The sequence below is a fragment of the Eubalaena glacialis genome, chromosome 7 (genome assembly GCF_028564815.1).
Source record: "Eubalaena glacialis isolate mEubGla1 chromosome 7, mEubGla1.1.hap2.+ XY, whole genome shotgun sequence".
NCBI lineage: Eukaryota > Metazoa > Chordata > Mammalia > Artiodactyla > Balaenidae > Eubalaena > Eubalaena glacialis.
The window spans coordinates 82,250,037-82,265,321 of record NC_083722.1 but is presented as its reverse complement, the minus strand read 5'-3'; the positions used below and the strand labels follow the sequence as shown (position 1 = coordinate 82,265,321).

At 36.5% G+C, this 15,285-nt stretch overlaps 1 protein-coding gene across 4 annotated transcripts in view; it reads left to right on the top strand.

Moving 5' to 3' along the window:
- The window catches only part of CFAP20DC (CFAP20 domain containing), a 277,728-nt gene that overhangs the window by 113,972 nt on the left and 148,471 nt on the right, over window positions 1-15,285 (top strand). For all 4 annotated transcript variants that reach the window (XM_061195461.1, XM_061195462.1, XM_061195460.1 and 1 more), the window contains exon 6: window positions 10,514-10,670. In XM_061195461.1, coding sequence (XP_061051444.1) covers window positions 10,514-10,670 — 157 coding nt within the window. The remainder of the gene's footprint in view (window positions 1-10,513; window positions 10,671-15,285) is intronic.

Genomic DNA, 15,285 nt, shown 5'->3' with positions numbered 1-15,285 from the left:
TGACATGATACTATACTAGAGAATCCTAAAGATGCTACCAGAAAACTGCTAGAGCTAATCAATGAATTGGGTAATGTAGCAGGATGCAAAATTAATGCGCAGAAATCTCTTGAATTCTTATACACTAATGATGAAAAATCTGAAAGAGAAATTAAGGAAACACTCCCATTTACCACTGCAACAAAAAGAATAAAATACCTAGGGATAAACCTACCTAAGGAGACAAAAGACCTGTATGCAGAAAACTATAAGACCCTGATGAAAGAAATGAAAGATGATACAAAGAGATGGAGAGATATACCATGTTCTTGGATTGGAAGATTCAACATTGTGAAAATGACTCTACTACCCAAAGCAATCTACAGATTCAGTGCAATCCCTATCAAACTACCAATGGCATTTTTCACAGAACTAGAACAAAAAATTGCACAATTTGTATGGAAACACAAAAGACCCCAAATAGCCAAAGCAATCTTGAGAAAGAAAAACGGAGCTGGAGGAATCAGGCTCCCTGACTTCAGACTATACTACAAAGCTACAGTAATCAAGACAGTATGGTACTGGCACAAAAACAGAAATATAGATCAATGGAACAGGATAGAAAGCCCAGAGATAAACCCATGCTCATATGGTCACCTTATCTTTGATAAAGGAGGCAAGAATATACAATGGAACAAAGACAGCCTCTTCAATAATTGGTCCTGGGAAAACTGGACAGCTACATGTAAAAGAATGAAATTAGAGCACTTCCTAACACCATACACAAAAATAAACTCAAAATAGAGTAAAGACCTAAATGTAAGGCCAGACACTATAAAACTCTTAGAGGAAAACATAGGCTGAACACTCTATGCCATAAATCACAGCAAGATCCTTTTTGACCCACCTCCTAGAGAAATGGAAATAAAAACAAAAATAAACAAATGGGACCTAATGAAACTTAAAAGCTTTTGTACAGCAAAGGAAACCATAAACAAGACCAAAAGACAACCCTCAGAAGAGGAGAAAATATTTGCCAACGAAGCAACTGACAAAGGATTAATCTCCAAATTATACAAGCAGCTCATGCAGCTCAATATCCAAAAAACAAACAACCCAATCCAAAAGTGGGCGGAACACCTAAATAGACAATTCTCCAAAGAAGACATACCAGTTGCCAACAAACACTTGAAAGGATGCTCAACATCACTAATCATTAGAGAAATGCAAATCAAAAGCACAATGAAGTATCACCTCACACCTGTCAGAATGGCCATCATCAAAAAATCTACAAACAATAAATGCTGGAGAGGGTGTGGAGAAAAGGGAACCCTCTTGCACTGTTGGTGGGAATGTAAATTGGTACAGCCACTATGGAGAACAGTATGGAGGTTCCTTAAAAAACTAGAAATAGAACTACCATCTGACCCAGCAATCCCACTACTGGGCGTATACCCTGAGAAAACCATAATTCAGAAAGAGTCATGTCATTTTAAAGAAGGTGTAAAGTACTTGTGTCTCAGCGTTCCAATCCACAAGGTTTGTACATTTAACCATTTCTTCCCTCGATTCTCATTTGCATGAGTCTAATGAAGAAGGAAATGTTTGTGTTAAAAAAAAAAAAAAGAGTCATGTACCACAATGTCATTGCAGCACTATTTACAATAGCCAGGATATGGAAGCAACCTAGGTATCCATCAACAAATGAATGGATAAAGAAGATGTGGCACATATATACAATGGAATATTACTCAGCCATAAAAAGAAACGAGATTGAGTTATTTGTAGTGAGCTGGATGGGCCTAGAGTCTCATACAGAGTGAAGTAAGTTAGAAAGAGAGAAACAAATACCGTATCCTAACACCTATATATGAAATCTAAAAAAAAAAAAAATGGTTCTGATGAACCTAGGGGTAGGACAGGAATAAAGACGCAGACGTAGAAAATGCACGGGGAGGGGAAGGGTAAGCTGAGGACACGGGGAGGGGAAGGGTAAGCTGGGACGAAGTGAGAGAGTAGCATTGACATATATACACTACCAAATGTAAAATAGATAGCTAGTGGGAAGCAGCTGCATAGCACAGGGATGTCAGCTCGGTGCTTTGTGACCACCTAGAGAGGTGGGAAAGGGAGGGTGTGAGGGAGGCACAAGAGGGAGGAGATATGGAGATATATGTATACATATAGCTGATTCACTTTGTTATACAGCAGAAATTAACACAACATTGTAAAGCAATTATACTCCAATAAAGATGTTTTAATAAAAAAGAAAATTCCAGGGAACCGAGGAAAACTAAAGAAAACCTAGTAACGTAATTGAGTTTAGCAAGGTCACAGAATACAATGGCAGTATACCAAAATCAATTGTTTCTATATATTTCTATACAAATTTGTAGCAGTAAACAATTGAAAATTCTAAATCTTAAAAATATTTACAATACCATGAAAAATATTAAATATTCAGGAATAAATTTAAGAAAATATATGTTAGACCTTTACAGTGAAAGCTATAAAACATTGCTGATAGAAATTGAAGACCTAAATAAATGGGGGCATGTTGTTTATGGATCAGAAGACTGTATTTATTAAGCTGCCAATACTCTCTCAGTAAATCTGTTGGTTCAATCTAATCCCAATTAGAATCCCAACAGGCTTCTTTTTTTTTTTTTTTTTTTAGAAATTAAGAAGATACTTCTGAAATTTACGTAGAAATTCAAAGGTCCTAGAATAGCCAAAACAATTTTCAAAAAGTAAAATTTATACCTTATGATTTCAAAACTTGGTTTAAGCTTACAGTAATGAAGACATTATGTTCTTGGCATAGATACCAATAAAAAGTTCAGAAATACACACACACATGTATAGTCAGTTGATTTTCAACCAAGGCATCAGAGCAATTTTTTGAGAACTGGAACTTCTAAGTATTCATATAGAAGAAAGAAAAATGAACCTCAACCCATACTTCATACCATTCACAAAAATTAATTTGAGATGAATCATATACCTAAATGTAAATACTAAAACTAAAGAGCTACTTTAAGAGATCTCTTAGGACCCAGAAAGCATAAACCATAATAAAAAATTAATTGACAAAATGGGCTTCAATAAAATTTAAAACTGCTCATCAAAAAGATATTATTAAGAAAATGAATAAGCAAGCCACAAACTGTGAGAAAATATTCTTAATACATATAACTGACAAAAGACTTATATTCAGACTACATCCTACAACTCTATAATAAAAAGACATAACTTTTTAAGGCAAAAATAATTAAACAAAGATTATACATTTGGTTAAATAAGCATACGAAGAAGAGCTCTATACCATCAGTCAGGGAAATTCAGATTTAAAACACAGTTACCACCACTACTTCATCCACTAGAATGGCTAAATTAAAAGAGACAGGAAATACTAAATGTTGTTGAGATGTAAAGCAGTTTCATAAATTTCTAGTGTAAATGGAAAATGGTATAACCACTTTGGAAATACCTTTGGAAGTTTCTCATAAAGTTAAACATTTACCCTTTGACCCAACAGTTCCACTTCTTCGTGTCTATTCAAGGAAATGAAAATATGTGTACACAAATTTGAATTTCACAACAGTTTTATTTATGATAGCTGAAATCTTGAAATAATGCAAGTGTCAAACAACAGAAGACTGAACAAACAAATTGTGGTCTATTCATAGTGAGCTCCTACTCAGCAAAACAAGAATGAACTACCAGTACATGCAACAACACTGATGAACCTCAAATCTTAGCCTAACTCTAAGAAGCCATTTACTGTGATTTCATTTATATAAAGTAATAGAATAGACAAAATTAATCTAAAGTGAAAGAAGTTAGTACTTGCCCTTAAACGGTATGAATGCTGAGATTGATTGGAGAGCTGCACAAAAGATCGGTCTGGGGTGATCAAAATGTTCTATATCTTGATAGGGTATGGTATACAGATGTATGAAATGGTCAAAACTCATTGAACTGTACCCTCAAAGTCTATGAGTTTCACAGTATGAACGTCAAAAAGATCATATGGTTAACATACATTGAGCATTTACCATATGCTAGGCACTATTAGAAGTGCTTACATGTATTTAAACATTGAATCCTAACAACTCTATGAGAGATGTGTCATTATTATCACCATTTTACAAATAAGGAAAGAGAGGCACAGAGAGGACAAGTAACTGCAAAGATTATATAACTAGTTAAGTGGTGGAACTGGAATCCAAATCCAGACAGTTTGGCTCCAGGGCCCAAACTCTTGCATCCCTCAGAGGAATATATTTAAAAGGTGTTGTCAGTAGAGGTTAACGGGAGGGAGTTGACAGACAGATAAGGGAATAGAATATAATTCAAAATTTTTGAAGTATTCCAGGGTAATTAAATTAAATCTCAAGATGTGGCCATGTGAGTGGATTAAGGAGTGAAGAGGAGAGGAAAACTTTAAGAAAAGGTTAAGGGACTTTTAGGGTGTTGAACAGTATGTCAGAAGGTAAGATGAACCTGGTCCCAGCATTTTCCAGGAGTGCGTGTACAGGATGGTGCGTGTGTACCTGAGGAGGTAGAAGGAGTGACTGGGGCATGAGGTGAAGCTGAAAGGGTGGAAGAGCCTGTCTCTGCAAAGCCTCAGGCTTCAAAGAAGATAGGGTTCCCAGTCAGAAGACCAAACTCTCTTCTAGTGCCACCCCGCCCCATGGCCTCAAAGTAGGGGGCTGTAGAAGCACTGGTGAACTGCATAAGTGAACTTAAACTCCAGACTTGAAGGGGAAGTAATATCTCAGAGAAAAGCCAGGTTTCAGTTAAGTTAAGGTGTGTAGGACCCTTAGAAGAATATAAAGAATATAGGTACTTTTCAGTAGTAAGGATTTCAAAGGGCACAGTGAAAGGGTGACTTGAGGATTAGCAAGAGAAAGATGGGACAGCTGTTTCAGGAAGAGATAGCTTGCTGGAGGAGGATAGGAACTGGGAGGTAGAGATTGATTGCTGAACAGGTATGATGATGACACTTCTACAAGGAATTTGCCTTTCCTTGGTTCAGCCATGAGCTACTACCCTGGCAGCCCCGACCTCCAGTCATCAACTCCCCTCTCTCCATATAAGGACTTGTGGTGATTTGCTTTTCCTGGGGAAATTGCTTTTAATACACTAGTAATAGGTAATTACTTCCCCTGACCACGTGGAAATTACTATTGCAATCTCTGCTTACACCACTTAATAAACACAATATGATGGTGAAAAAGATAGATAAAGTCATTGTAATCAGATTTTCTCTTGAGAAATTAAAGCTAAAGTGAAAAATTATTTTGAAAGGCGCAAGAATAAAAGTCTTAAAACCTTGTTTTTTGTTATTTCAGGAGCATGAAAACAGAATGAGGTTCTGAAATTCTGGAAAAGATCACTTTAGGATTGCTAGGTTATGAAATTGTAATTTTTTGTTTGTCATTCCTTTTTAGCAAGGCAATGCTGGCTAGAGCTGTGTACTGTTAGCAACTCAGGCTCTTTACACACACGCAAAATGAATCCATTATCTTCAGATCTTTCCTACGGTATTGGCAGAGAATAGGGGCACAGGAAATCAAAAGAGTTCTGGGACAACCAAGAGCTTGTTATTGCAAGCTCTTGAATGTGTGTGCGCGCGGGGGTGTGTGTGTGCCTGTGCGTGCATGTGTTTCACCAGTGCAATGAAGCCATATGGCCAAAACATTTCAGTAAAAACTAGAAACTGATGCTTTGAATAATGCTTTCACCCTTTGGCAGTCAGTTGTTTCACATAAAATTCCATGCTGGAACTAAATACCATAAACTCTCTTATCAATCCAAGAAACAAACTAAACAGAACTGTCTCTTCTTTATCAAGATTGCTGTCTTTCCTGTGCTTATTTCTTAAGGACCCATAATTATAAATATTTTAGATCAAGAGCTCTTCCCTGATGGCCTGGAGTTGCACATAGGAATAAAGTGATTAGAGATCAAGAAAAATGCAAAAAAAGGATTTTAAGAGTGAATGATATCCCCAAGGATAATGAAAATATTTTATAAAGATCAGCTGTAATTCAGATAACCCATCTGTTAATAGTAGAGAGTTCATACTCTTTTCTAAAACTTCAGAAAATTATCACAGAATTTATATGAATAATGAGTTATTTGTGGATGCTTATGAAAATTATAACCTTTATAAATATCAGCTAAACCCAAAAAAAATTTCTATCTACTAAACTAAAAAAAATTTTCTATTTCCTCTAACCAAGGAAGATTTGTGAAAGATATTCCCATCTTTTTCAGGAATTACTCCCATCTGTACTTCTAAGACATGGATTCACTAAATAACTTACCAGTTCTCACACATTTATGGTGTTTGTCGAATGATGATATAATGAAAGATTGAAAGTATTTGTGTAGGCATGTATGTATATGCATGTCTTCGTATATTCATACACACACATGCATACCATTATTTGTTGAGTACTTTCCATGAAGCATGAGTCCAGGCAGAGGGAATAAAAGCAGTTTGACTGGGATATATAAGAAGTGTGTAAATCACACCTACAACACAAGCAACAAAATCAAAAGTAAACAACAACTGGGATTACATCAAACTAAAAAGCTTCTGCACAGCAAAAGAAACCATTAACAAAGTGAAAAGACAACCTATGAAATGGAAAAAATATTTGCAAGCCATATATCTGATAAGGAGTTAATATCAAAAAATATACAAAGAACTCATACAACTCAATAGCAAAAAAACAATCCAATTAAAATGGACAAAGGACCTGAATAGACATTCTTCCAAAGAAGATATACAAAAAGCCAACAGGTATATGAAAAAATGCTCAACATCACTAGTCATTAAGTAATTGCAAACTAAAACCACAGTGAGATATAACTCATACCTGTTAGAATGGATATCATCAAAAAGACAAGAGACAAATGTGTATGATTGCAGAGGAAAGGGAACCTCTGTGCTTTGTTGGTGGGATTGTAAATTGGTATAGCCACTATGGAAAACAGTGTGGAGGTTCCTCAAAAACTTAAAAATAGAACTACCAAATGATCCAGCATTTCCACTTATGGGAACATCATCAAAGGAAACAAAAGCACTAACTCAAAAAGATATCTGCACCCCCATATTCATTGTAGCATTATCTACAAGAGCCAAGACATGGAAACAACCTAAGTGTCCGTCTATAGATGAATAAGGAAGTTGTGGCATATATGTACAATGGAATATTTTTCAGCCATAAAATGTGAGAAAATCCTACCATTTGCAACAACATGGATAGACCTTGATGGCATTTTATGCTAAGTGAAGTAAGTCAGATAGAGAAGGATAAGTACTGTATGACCTCACTTATATGTGGACTCTAATGAAAACAAAGCAAAACAAAAACCACCAGACTCATGGAAAAAGAGATCAGATTTGTGATTACTAGATGTAGTGGGGGGTGGGGGTGAGGGCAGAGCAGGAATTGAAGGAAAGTAATCAAAAGGTACAAACTTCTAGTTATAAGATAAATAAACACTAGGGATGTAACGTACAGCATGATGACTATAGTTAACACTGCTGATGAGCTATATAGGAAAGTTGTTAAGAGAGTAGATCCTGAGAGTTCTCATCACAAGGAGAAATCTTCTTTTTTCTTTCTGTTGTATGTGTATGAGATGATGGATGTTAACTAAATCTATTGTGGTAATCATTTCACAATACATGTAAATCAAATCATCATGCTGTACACCTTAAACTTATACAGTGATGTCAATTATTTCTCAATAAAACTGTGGAAAAAAAGAGAAAAAATGGGTGTAGTAGGTAAGGGCCTGGTTTCCTGGACTTGTGCTGTTTAAAGGAGGTCGACACCAGTTCCCAAGCAGATCTGGCAGATTCTGATTGGGTCTTCAGGTGCAGCCAGCTGGAGGGTTCATCTAAGCAGAGAATAAAGGGGGAGGGTCCTGAGAAAAAATGCCCAGCACATTCCCATACCTCCCTGGGCCTGGAAGCCCTTATTAGTTGTTCAAAACGAAACTCAGATGTCACCTCCAAGCATTTCCTAGACGTAGGAAGACTCAAAATATTTATTTCAAAAAAAAAGATAATTTAAAAAGCAGTTATTAACTCTAGAAATCTAAAGAAGTTGCATAAGGAAAGGAAAGGTAATCATAGAGCATCACTTGGCTCAGTTGTGTACAATATTTACATAGTCACAATAAGGAAAACACAGAATATGAATTTTAAAGAAAAGAGAGAAAGAGAAAGAATGAGAGATAATTATCTAGGGAGAATGGAGTCAGAAAAGTTAGGTGTATAAGTGAGCTAAAAATCTTATCTACCATAATAGGAAGTCAGCAGATAATGTCTAAAATTGATGAATCAAGAGGTATTATTTTAAAATACAGAGAGAGGCTTCCCTGGTGGCGCAGTGGTTGAGAATCTGCCTGCCAATGCAGGGGACACGGGTTCGAGCCCTGGTCTGGGAAGATCCCACATGCCACGGAGCAGTTAGGCCCGTGAGCCACAACTACTGAGCCTGCGCGTCTGGAGCCTGTGCTCCGCAACAAAAGTGGCCGCGATAGTGAGAGGCCCGCGCACCGCGATGAAGAGTGGCCCCCGCTCGCCGCAACTAGAGAAAGCCCTCGCACAGAAACGAAGACCCAACACAGCCAAAAATAAATTAATAAATTAATAAAATAAAATACAGAGAGAAAAAAGGGTTAAGAGTTGACAGTATGATTGCATGAGTGGAAAAGTGACAAAGGGCTACATTTTGTATAAAACTTTTGTTAAGCCCGTGTCTAACACCTGATAAGCACTTAGCACCTATGGGGAAGAATGGATGAATGCGATTCCTGATGGGACAAACCAGCTGAAAGATTGGAATTGGGGCATAATGTTAAGTTTTTAAGGAATGGAACCCAAATTTGTAACAATAATAATAACGCTAGTATAATAATGTTAATAATTAGCGTTGGATAGCTGGAAACCCCAGTACCTCCATATAACCTGGATTTTACCAAGCCATGGTGTTTCACCATATGGCATGCATAATGGATTTGTCCCTTACATTTCACTTCCTATGCTAGCCTTCAAACCAGACCCTCCTCACTTCATGCTTAAATGACTGATGGAGGCTAATTGGTGCTTCTGTGCCTCAGTCTGTCTCTACTCTGCCTCAGCCTTCTTCCCAGTACCACTCTACCACCCCAAACGTTCCTGCATCAGGGTTAGTCCAGACTTCCAATACTCTACTTTTCTCACATTCTGCTTCAAGAAGCACAGTGACACTTGACCCTCTGGGATCCAAGTTTCTCTTCTTGATCTTCCAGCTCCTCCAGAACCTGGCCTCACTGCCCTATCCCACATTACTTCCCACACTTCCCCAGAGCGCCCCATCCCGCTGGTCAAGCCAGTCTCATTGTTACATCACACTCAATCCTACCTCCTACCTTTTATTACACCTGACTCCTTTTTCCCCGAAAGACCAGAGCATTCTCATCACCTGGGAATAAAATGTTACTGTTGAGACATATACAAAGAAAATAATTTTACATATTTAATCAATAATTTACTGCAATCTCTTTTACTTTTCTACTATGGAAACAAGCTCAGGTTCTCCTCCATATTAAAATCAATACTTCTAAATGGAATTTGACTTTTAAAATGACATTATTATTTCCTTTATCAATTAATATATCTTTTAATTTTGATAAGTTAATAAAACAGACCTTATATAAACTGTGCTTCTAAGCAAATAATGGAAGAGCCTAATATTTTAATCAAAGCACAGACAATTTTAAATACTGCTTTTCTTTTAACTGCAAAAATTCTTTTTTCTGCTTTTGCCCTGCCATCTTATATATGTCATAATTTTTTACTAAACGATTATTTGCTCCTTTTCTTTAACTCAGTAAGACTATTTAGAGAATTTATTTGATGAAGTATTGAGGGGTCTAATTGTTTAATGGGCAGAAATTAGTCCCTGCAAGAGTACTTTAAAAACTGGCAAATACCTGGCAAAATTACAAATTCTTTAGAAGAATCTATTTCTGTACAATAGGTTAATTGGTTATAAATAAACAGCAATGGCTGCAGTTTAGACCCAGCTTCTAATTTCAGTTTCATCCGTGCTTTTTTTTTAACAAATATAAGTGGCTAATTGTGATCAAATTAGTCCTCTTGAAGGAACAATTGGCTACTTATCCTTGATTTTCAAGATTTAAGTGGTCTAATGCACCTACAATTAGCTTCCGACTAGCATACTGCCTGCTGATCTAGAGTTACTTCCCTAAGTTGTCAAAGCCTTGTCTCACCATGGGAACTCTTTAGCCAGATGACCGGTGTACAGTTTAGATCATGATGATTTCTTTGGAAGAATCAAGACAATTTTTAAGAAAATCGAAGCCAAAACAGATAGATTTGCCTAAAGGGGAAAATTGCTTTGGGGCTGGTTGATCCAGACGATTGCCTCAATTCTGGACTTTGCATTTAATTTATGTGATTTTACATAGTACTTACTCCTCTTTCCCTTTTTAATTTTAGTGGTGCAATCTATGCATTGACTTGGTGGCATTTACCAGTGAAATATTCAAAGGAGCAGTTTTCCAGTCACTGGATAGAATTATTGTCTCAGCTAACTGTAAGCTACGGAAGATCTTCACTTTAAAATGCAAGCCTCAAGACACTGCTGATAAAGATGGTATGTTCAAGCTGCTATCAAGATTTTTTAGTTCTTCAATTTTTAAAAAATTAGACATGCCTTTGGACAGTAAGAGTACATGGTAGTGGTTTTTGAAAATTTATCTTACTCTATTTAATTGTGGAAAGAACACTTAACATGAGATCTATTTCAACAAATTTTAAATTATACAATATGTTATTGTTGACTGTAGGTACAGTGTTGTACAGCAGATCTCTAGAGCTTATTCATCTTGACTGAAATTATATTAATATATTAATTTTCTAATGATCATGTTAAAATAGAAAGATGGTTGAGTTATTCCTCATATTATTTCTAAGGAGACTGGAAATAATACATTAATTACTCATTAAATAATTAATAAATATACTCTGCAGGAAACTGAGCCATCTAGAATTCATAAAGCAGCACAAACTCTCCTGCTAAGATAGTCTTAAACAACTGAAAGTATTGAGAGACTACTGATGCTTCTTCTTGATTTTCGTCTGGGACTATTTTTAACAAAATCAATTCTTCTAGAAGCCCAGGAAACAGGACTGCACATAAGATGGCAAAGGTGATTTCTTAGAAGTTTGCATGTAGACTTTAGATTTGTGCTCTGGATGTGCATCTGGATGAGTGCCTATGAAATCCTTCTGTGTTTCATTCTGTGGAACAGGACACTGTAAATTTCATTTGATAATAAAACACAGCAATGCATTTACAGTTCCCCAAAGAGATCATAAGCCAGGAAGTATGGCCACTCATATACCACTTAAAGGCTATACAAGAAAGTGAAAGATTTCATTTAAAAAAAAATGGCACCCAGCTAATAAGAAACCTCAAAATTTATAGAAATATAGGTAAATTCTACATCAGATCATAAGAGGTAAATCATAACCTAATTAATACTTTTAATAAATGTAAGGAAAAAAGTGAATCAAAAATTGTCAGATTAAATACATGTTTTTATCTCTGATTCTTCCTTAAGCTGCAATAAAATTATAACATAGGAATAAAAATGGTATAAATCCACCAAAATGAAGAGGAGATAACAACATAAAAATGTTCATAAATTCTGTAAGATTGAGGAGTGACAACTGACTTAAAAGAGCAGAGAAAGCTGAAACTTTTAGGTTTACAGAGAGATTTACCAGTAAGATTCATAACATAGAACCTCAGGGGGGATAAAGAATTGGCTGTCCTAGGAGAGGGTTCAATATGATGGCATAGGAAGATACTGAACTCAGCTCCTCCCACAGACACAACAAATCTACAACTACATATGGAATAATTGTCTCAGAAAGGACCTGAAAACTGGATGAATAGAGTCTTCCACAACAAAGGGTTAAAGAACAGCATCAAGACAGGTAGGAAAGGCAGAGATAAGTCTGCGCAAGGGAAAAAAACCACACCCCAGCCACAGCAATCCACAAATGGGAGCGATCACAAGGGTATGGATCTTTTCCCTGAGGAGAAGGATATTTGAGTTCCACATCAGGCACCCCAACTGCTAGGTCCTACACAAGAGAGACAAGACCCCAAAACACCTGGCTTTGAAAACCAATGGGGAATATGTCCAGGAAAACTATAGAACTGCAGGGATCAGAAACCCACTCTTAAAGGGCTCACATGCAGACCCACCAGACCCAAAAACCAGTTGACCCACAGGACACAAACACCAGTTGAAAAGCACATGGATCATAGGTGAAGGGGTCATACTTACTAATCTCGAAGCATCTGCTGGAGACGCAGGAACCAGTTGGGACACTCTCCCAGGACTGAAACACTGGCAGCAGAGCTTTTTGCAATCTTGGGCTAGTTTGTAATGTCAGTGCTGGCAAGCACCATTTTGGAATTCTCCCTCTAACCTATTATGCCAGTGGGCCCACCCTGCTGGGAACCCCACCCTTAGGGCTGTGCCTTGGCTGGGCACTGCAGCCAGTCTGGGGACCAGCCCCACCCACCAGTGTACCACCGCAACTCCAAAACTAGAAGGCACACACAGCCCACATAGGGAGGCAGCCATTGAATGCTTGGCTCTGGTGGCCAAGCAGGATTGTGCTTCTGAACCCCACAGGACATGTCCTAAATAAGACCACTCCTTCAAGACTGGGAGAGATAGCTGATTCACCTGATACATAGAAACAAACAGAGAATAAAGCAAAATAAGGAGACAGAGGAATATGTTCCAATTGAAAGAATAAGATAAAACCTCAGAAAAAGAAATAAATGAAACAGAGATAAGAAGTCTCCTGACAAAGAGTTCAACGATGATCATAAAGTTGCTTATCAAACTTGGAAGAAGAATGAATCAACACAGTGAGAACTTCAACAGAGAGAAAGTATAAGAAAGTACCAAAGAGAATTAGTAACTGAACTGAAAATTACACTAGAGGGGTTCAACAGCAGACTGGATGAGATAGCAGAATGAATCAGTAAGCTTAAGACAAAGCAATGAAAATCACTCAGACAGACCAGCAAAATGAGAAGAGAATTTTAAAAGTGAAGATACCTTAAGGGACCTTTGGAACAACTTCAAGTGAAATAACATTCACATTATAGGGATCCCAGAAGGAGATGAGAGAGAGAAAGAGCCAAAACAATTATTTGAAGAAATAGTGGCTGAAAACTTCCCTAATGTGGGGAAGGAAATAGACATCCAGGTCCAGGAAGCATAGAGTTCCAAATAAGATGAACCCAAAGAGACACACACACCAAGACACATTATAATTAAAATGGTAAAAGTTAAGGATAAAGAGAGAATCCTAAAAGCAGCAACAGAAAAACAACTCGTTACATACTAAAGCCCACAAGGCTATTAGCAGGTTTTTTAGCATAAACTGTACAGGCCAGAAGAGAGTGGCTTGACATATTCAAAGTGCTAAAAGGAAAAAAAGTCCAACCGAGAATTCTGAACAAGGTTATCATTCAGAATTGAAGGAGAGAGTAAGAGTTTCCAAGATAAACAAAAGCTAAAAGAATTCATCAACACTAAGCCAGCCCTAGAAGAAATATCAAAGGGACTTCTTTAAGCTGAATAAAAAATAGCACTAATTAATAATAAGAAAATGTATGAAAGTAAAAGTCTCACTAAGAAAAGGTGGATATATAATAAAGGTAGTGGATCAATCACTTACAAAGCAACCATGAAGGTTAAAAGACCAAAATAGTAAAATTAACTAAAATTACGATAATTAGTTAAGGGAAGCATGCAAAAAGATGTCATCAAAAGTACAAAACATGGGGAGGGGTAGTAAAAAGATAAAGCTGTGGAATGTGTTCAAAATTAAGTTGTCACCAACTTAAAACTGGCTACAGTTTACATAGGATGCTGTATGTGAACCTCACAGTAACCACATACACAAAAACTTTATAGCAAATACACAAAAGAAAATGAGAAATGAATCTAAACATAACACTAAAGAAAACCATTGAGACACAAAGGAAGAGAGAAAGAGAAGAAGAAACAGAGAGGAACTACAAAAAGAGCCATCTTCTCAATAAACACAGAAAAAGCATTTGATAAAATTCAACATTTATTTATGATAAAAACTCTCAACAAAGTGGGTATGGAGGGAACTACCTCAACATAATAAAAACCATGTATGACAAGCCCACACCTAACATCATACTCAACAGTGAAAAGATGAAATCTTTTCCTCTAAGATTAAGAACAAGACAGGGGTGCCCACTCTCACCACTTTTATTCAACATAGTATTGGAAGTCCTATCAAGACCAGTTAGGCAAGAAAAAAAAATAAAAGGCATCCAGATTGGAAAGGAATAAGTTAAACTGTCACTATTTGCAGAAGACATGATATGATATGTAGAAAACCCTAAAGGCTTCTCCAGAAAAAATGGTGGAATGAATTTAGTAAAGTCACAAGAAACAAAATCAATATACAGAAATTTGTGGCACTTCTATACACTAATAATGATCTATCAGAAAGAGAAATTAAGGAAACAATCCCTTTTTACAGTTGCATCAAAAGGAATAAAACACCTACTAATAAATTTAACCAAGGAGGTAAAAGATCTGAATACTAAAAACTATAAGACACTGATGAAAGAAATTAGAGAAGACACAAATAAATGGAAAGATATTCTGTGTTCATGGATTGGAAGAATTAATATTGTTAAAAAGTTCATACTACCCAAAGCAATCTGAAGATTCAGTGCAATCCTTATCAAAGTTTCAATAGCATATTTCACAGAACTAGACCAAATAATTCTAAAATTTGTATGGACCACAGAAGATTTCAAATAGCCAGAACAATCTTGAGAAAGAAGGACAAAGCTGGAGGTATCATGCTTCCTGATTTCAAGCTCGACTGCAAAGCTCTAGTAGTCAAAACAGTATGGTACTACCATAAGAACAGATACACAGATCAATGAAGCAGAATTGAGAGCCCAGAAGTAAACCTACACATATGTGGACAATTAATTTACAACAAAGGAGCAAAGAACATACAGTGGAAAAAGGATAGTCTCTTCAGTGAATGGTGTTGGGAAAACTGGATAGCCACATGCAAAATGTAACTAGACCACTATTTTACAGCATACATTAAAGTTAACTCAAAATGGATTAAAGACTTGAATGTAAGACCTGAATCCATAAAATTCCTAGAAGAAA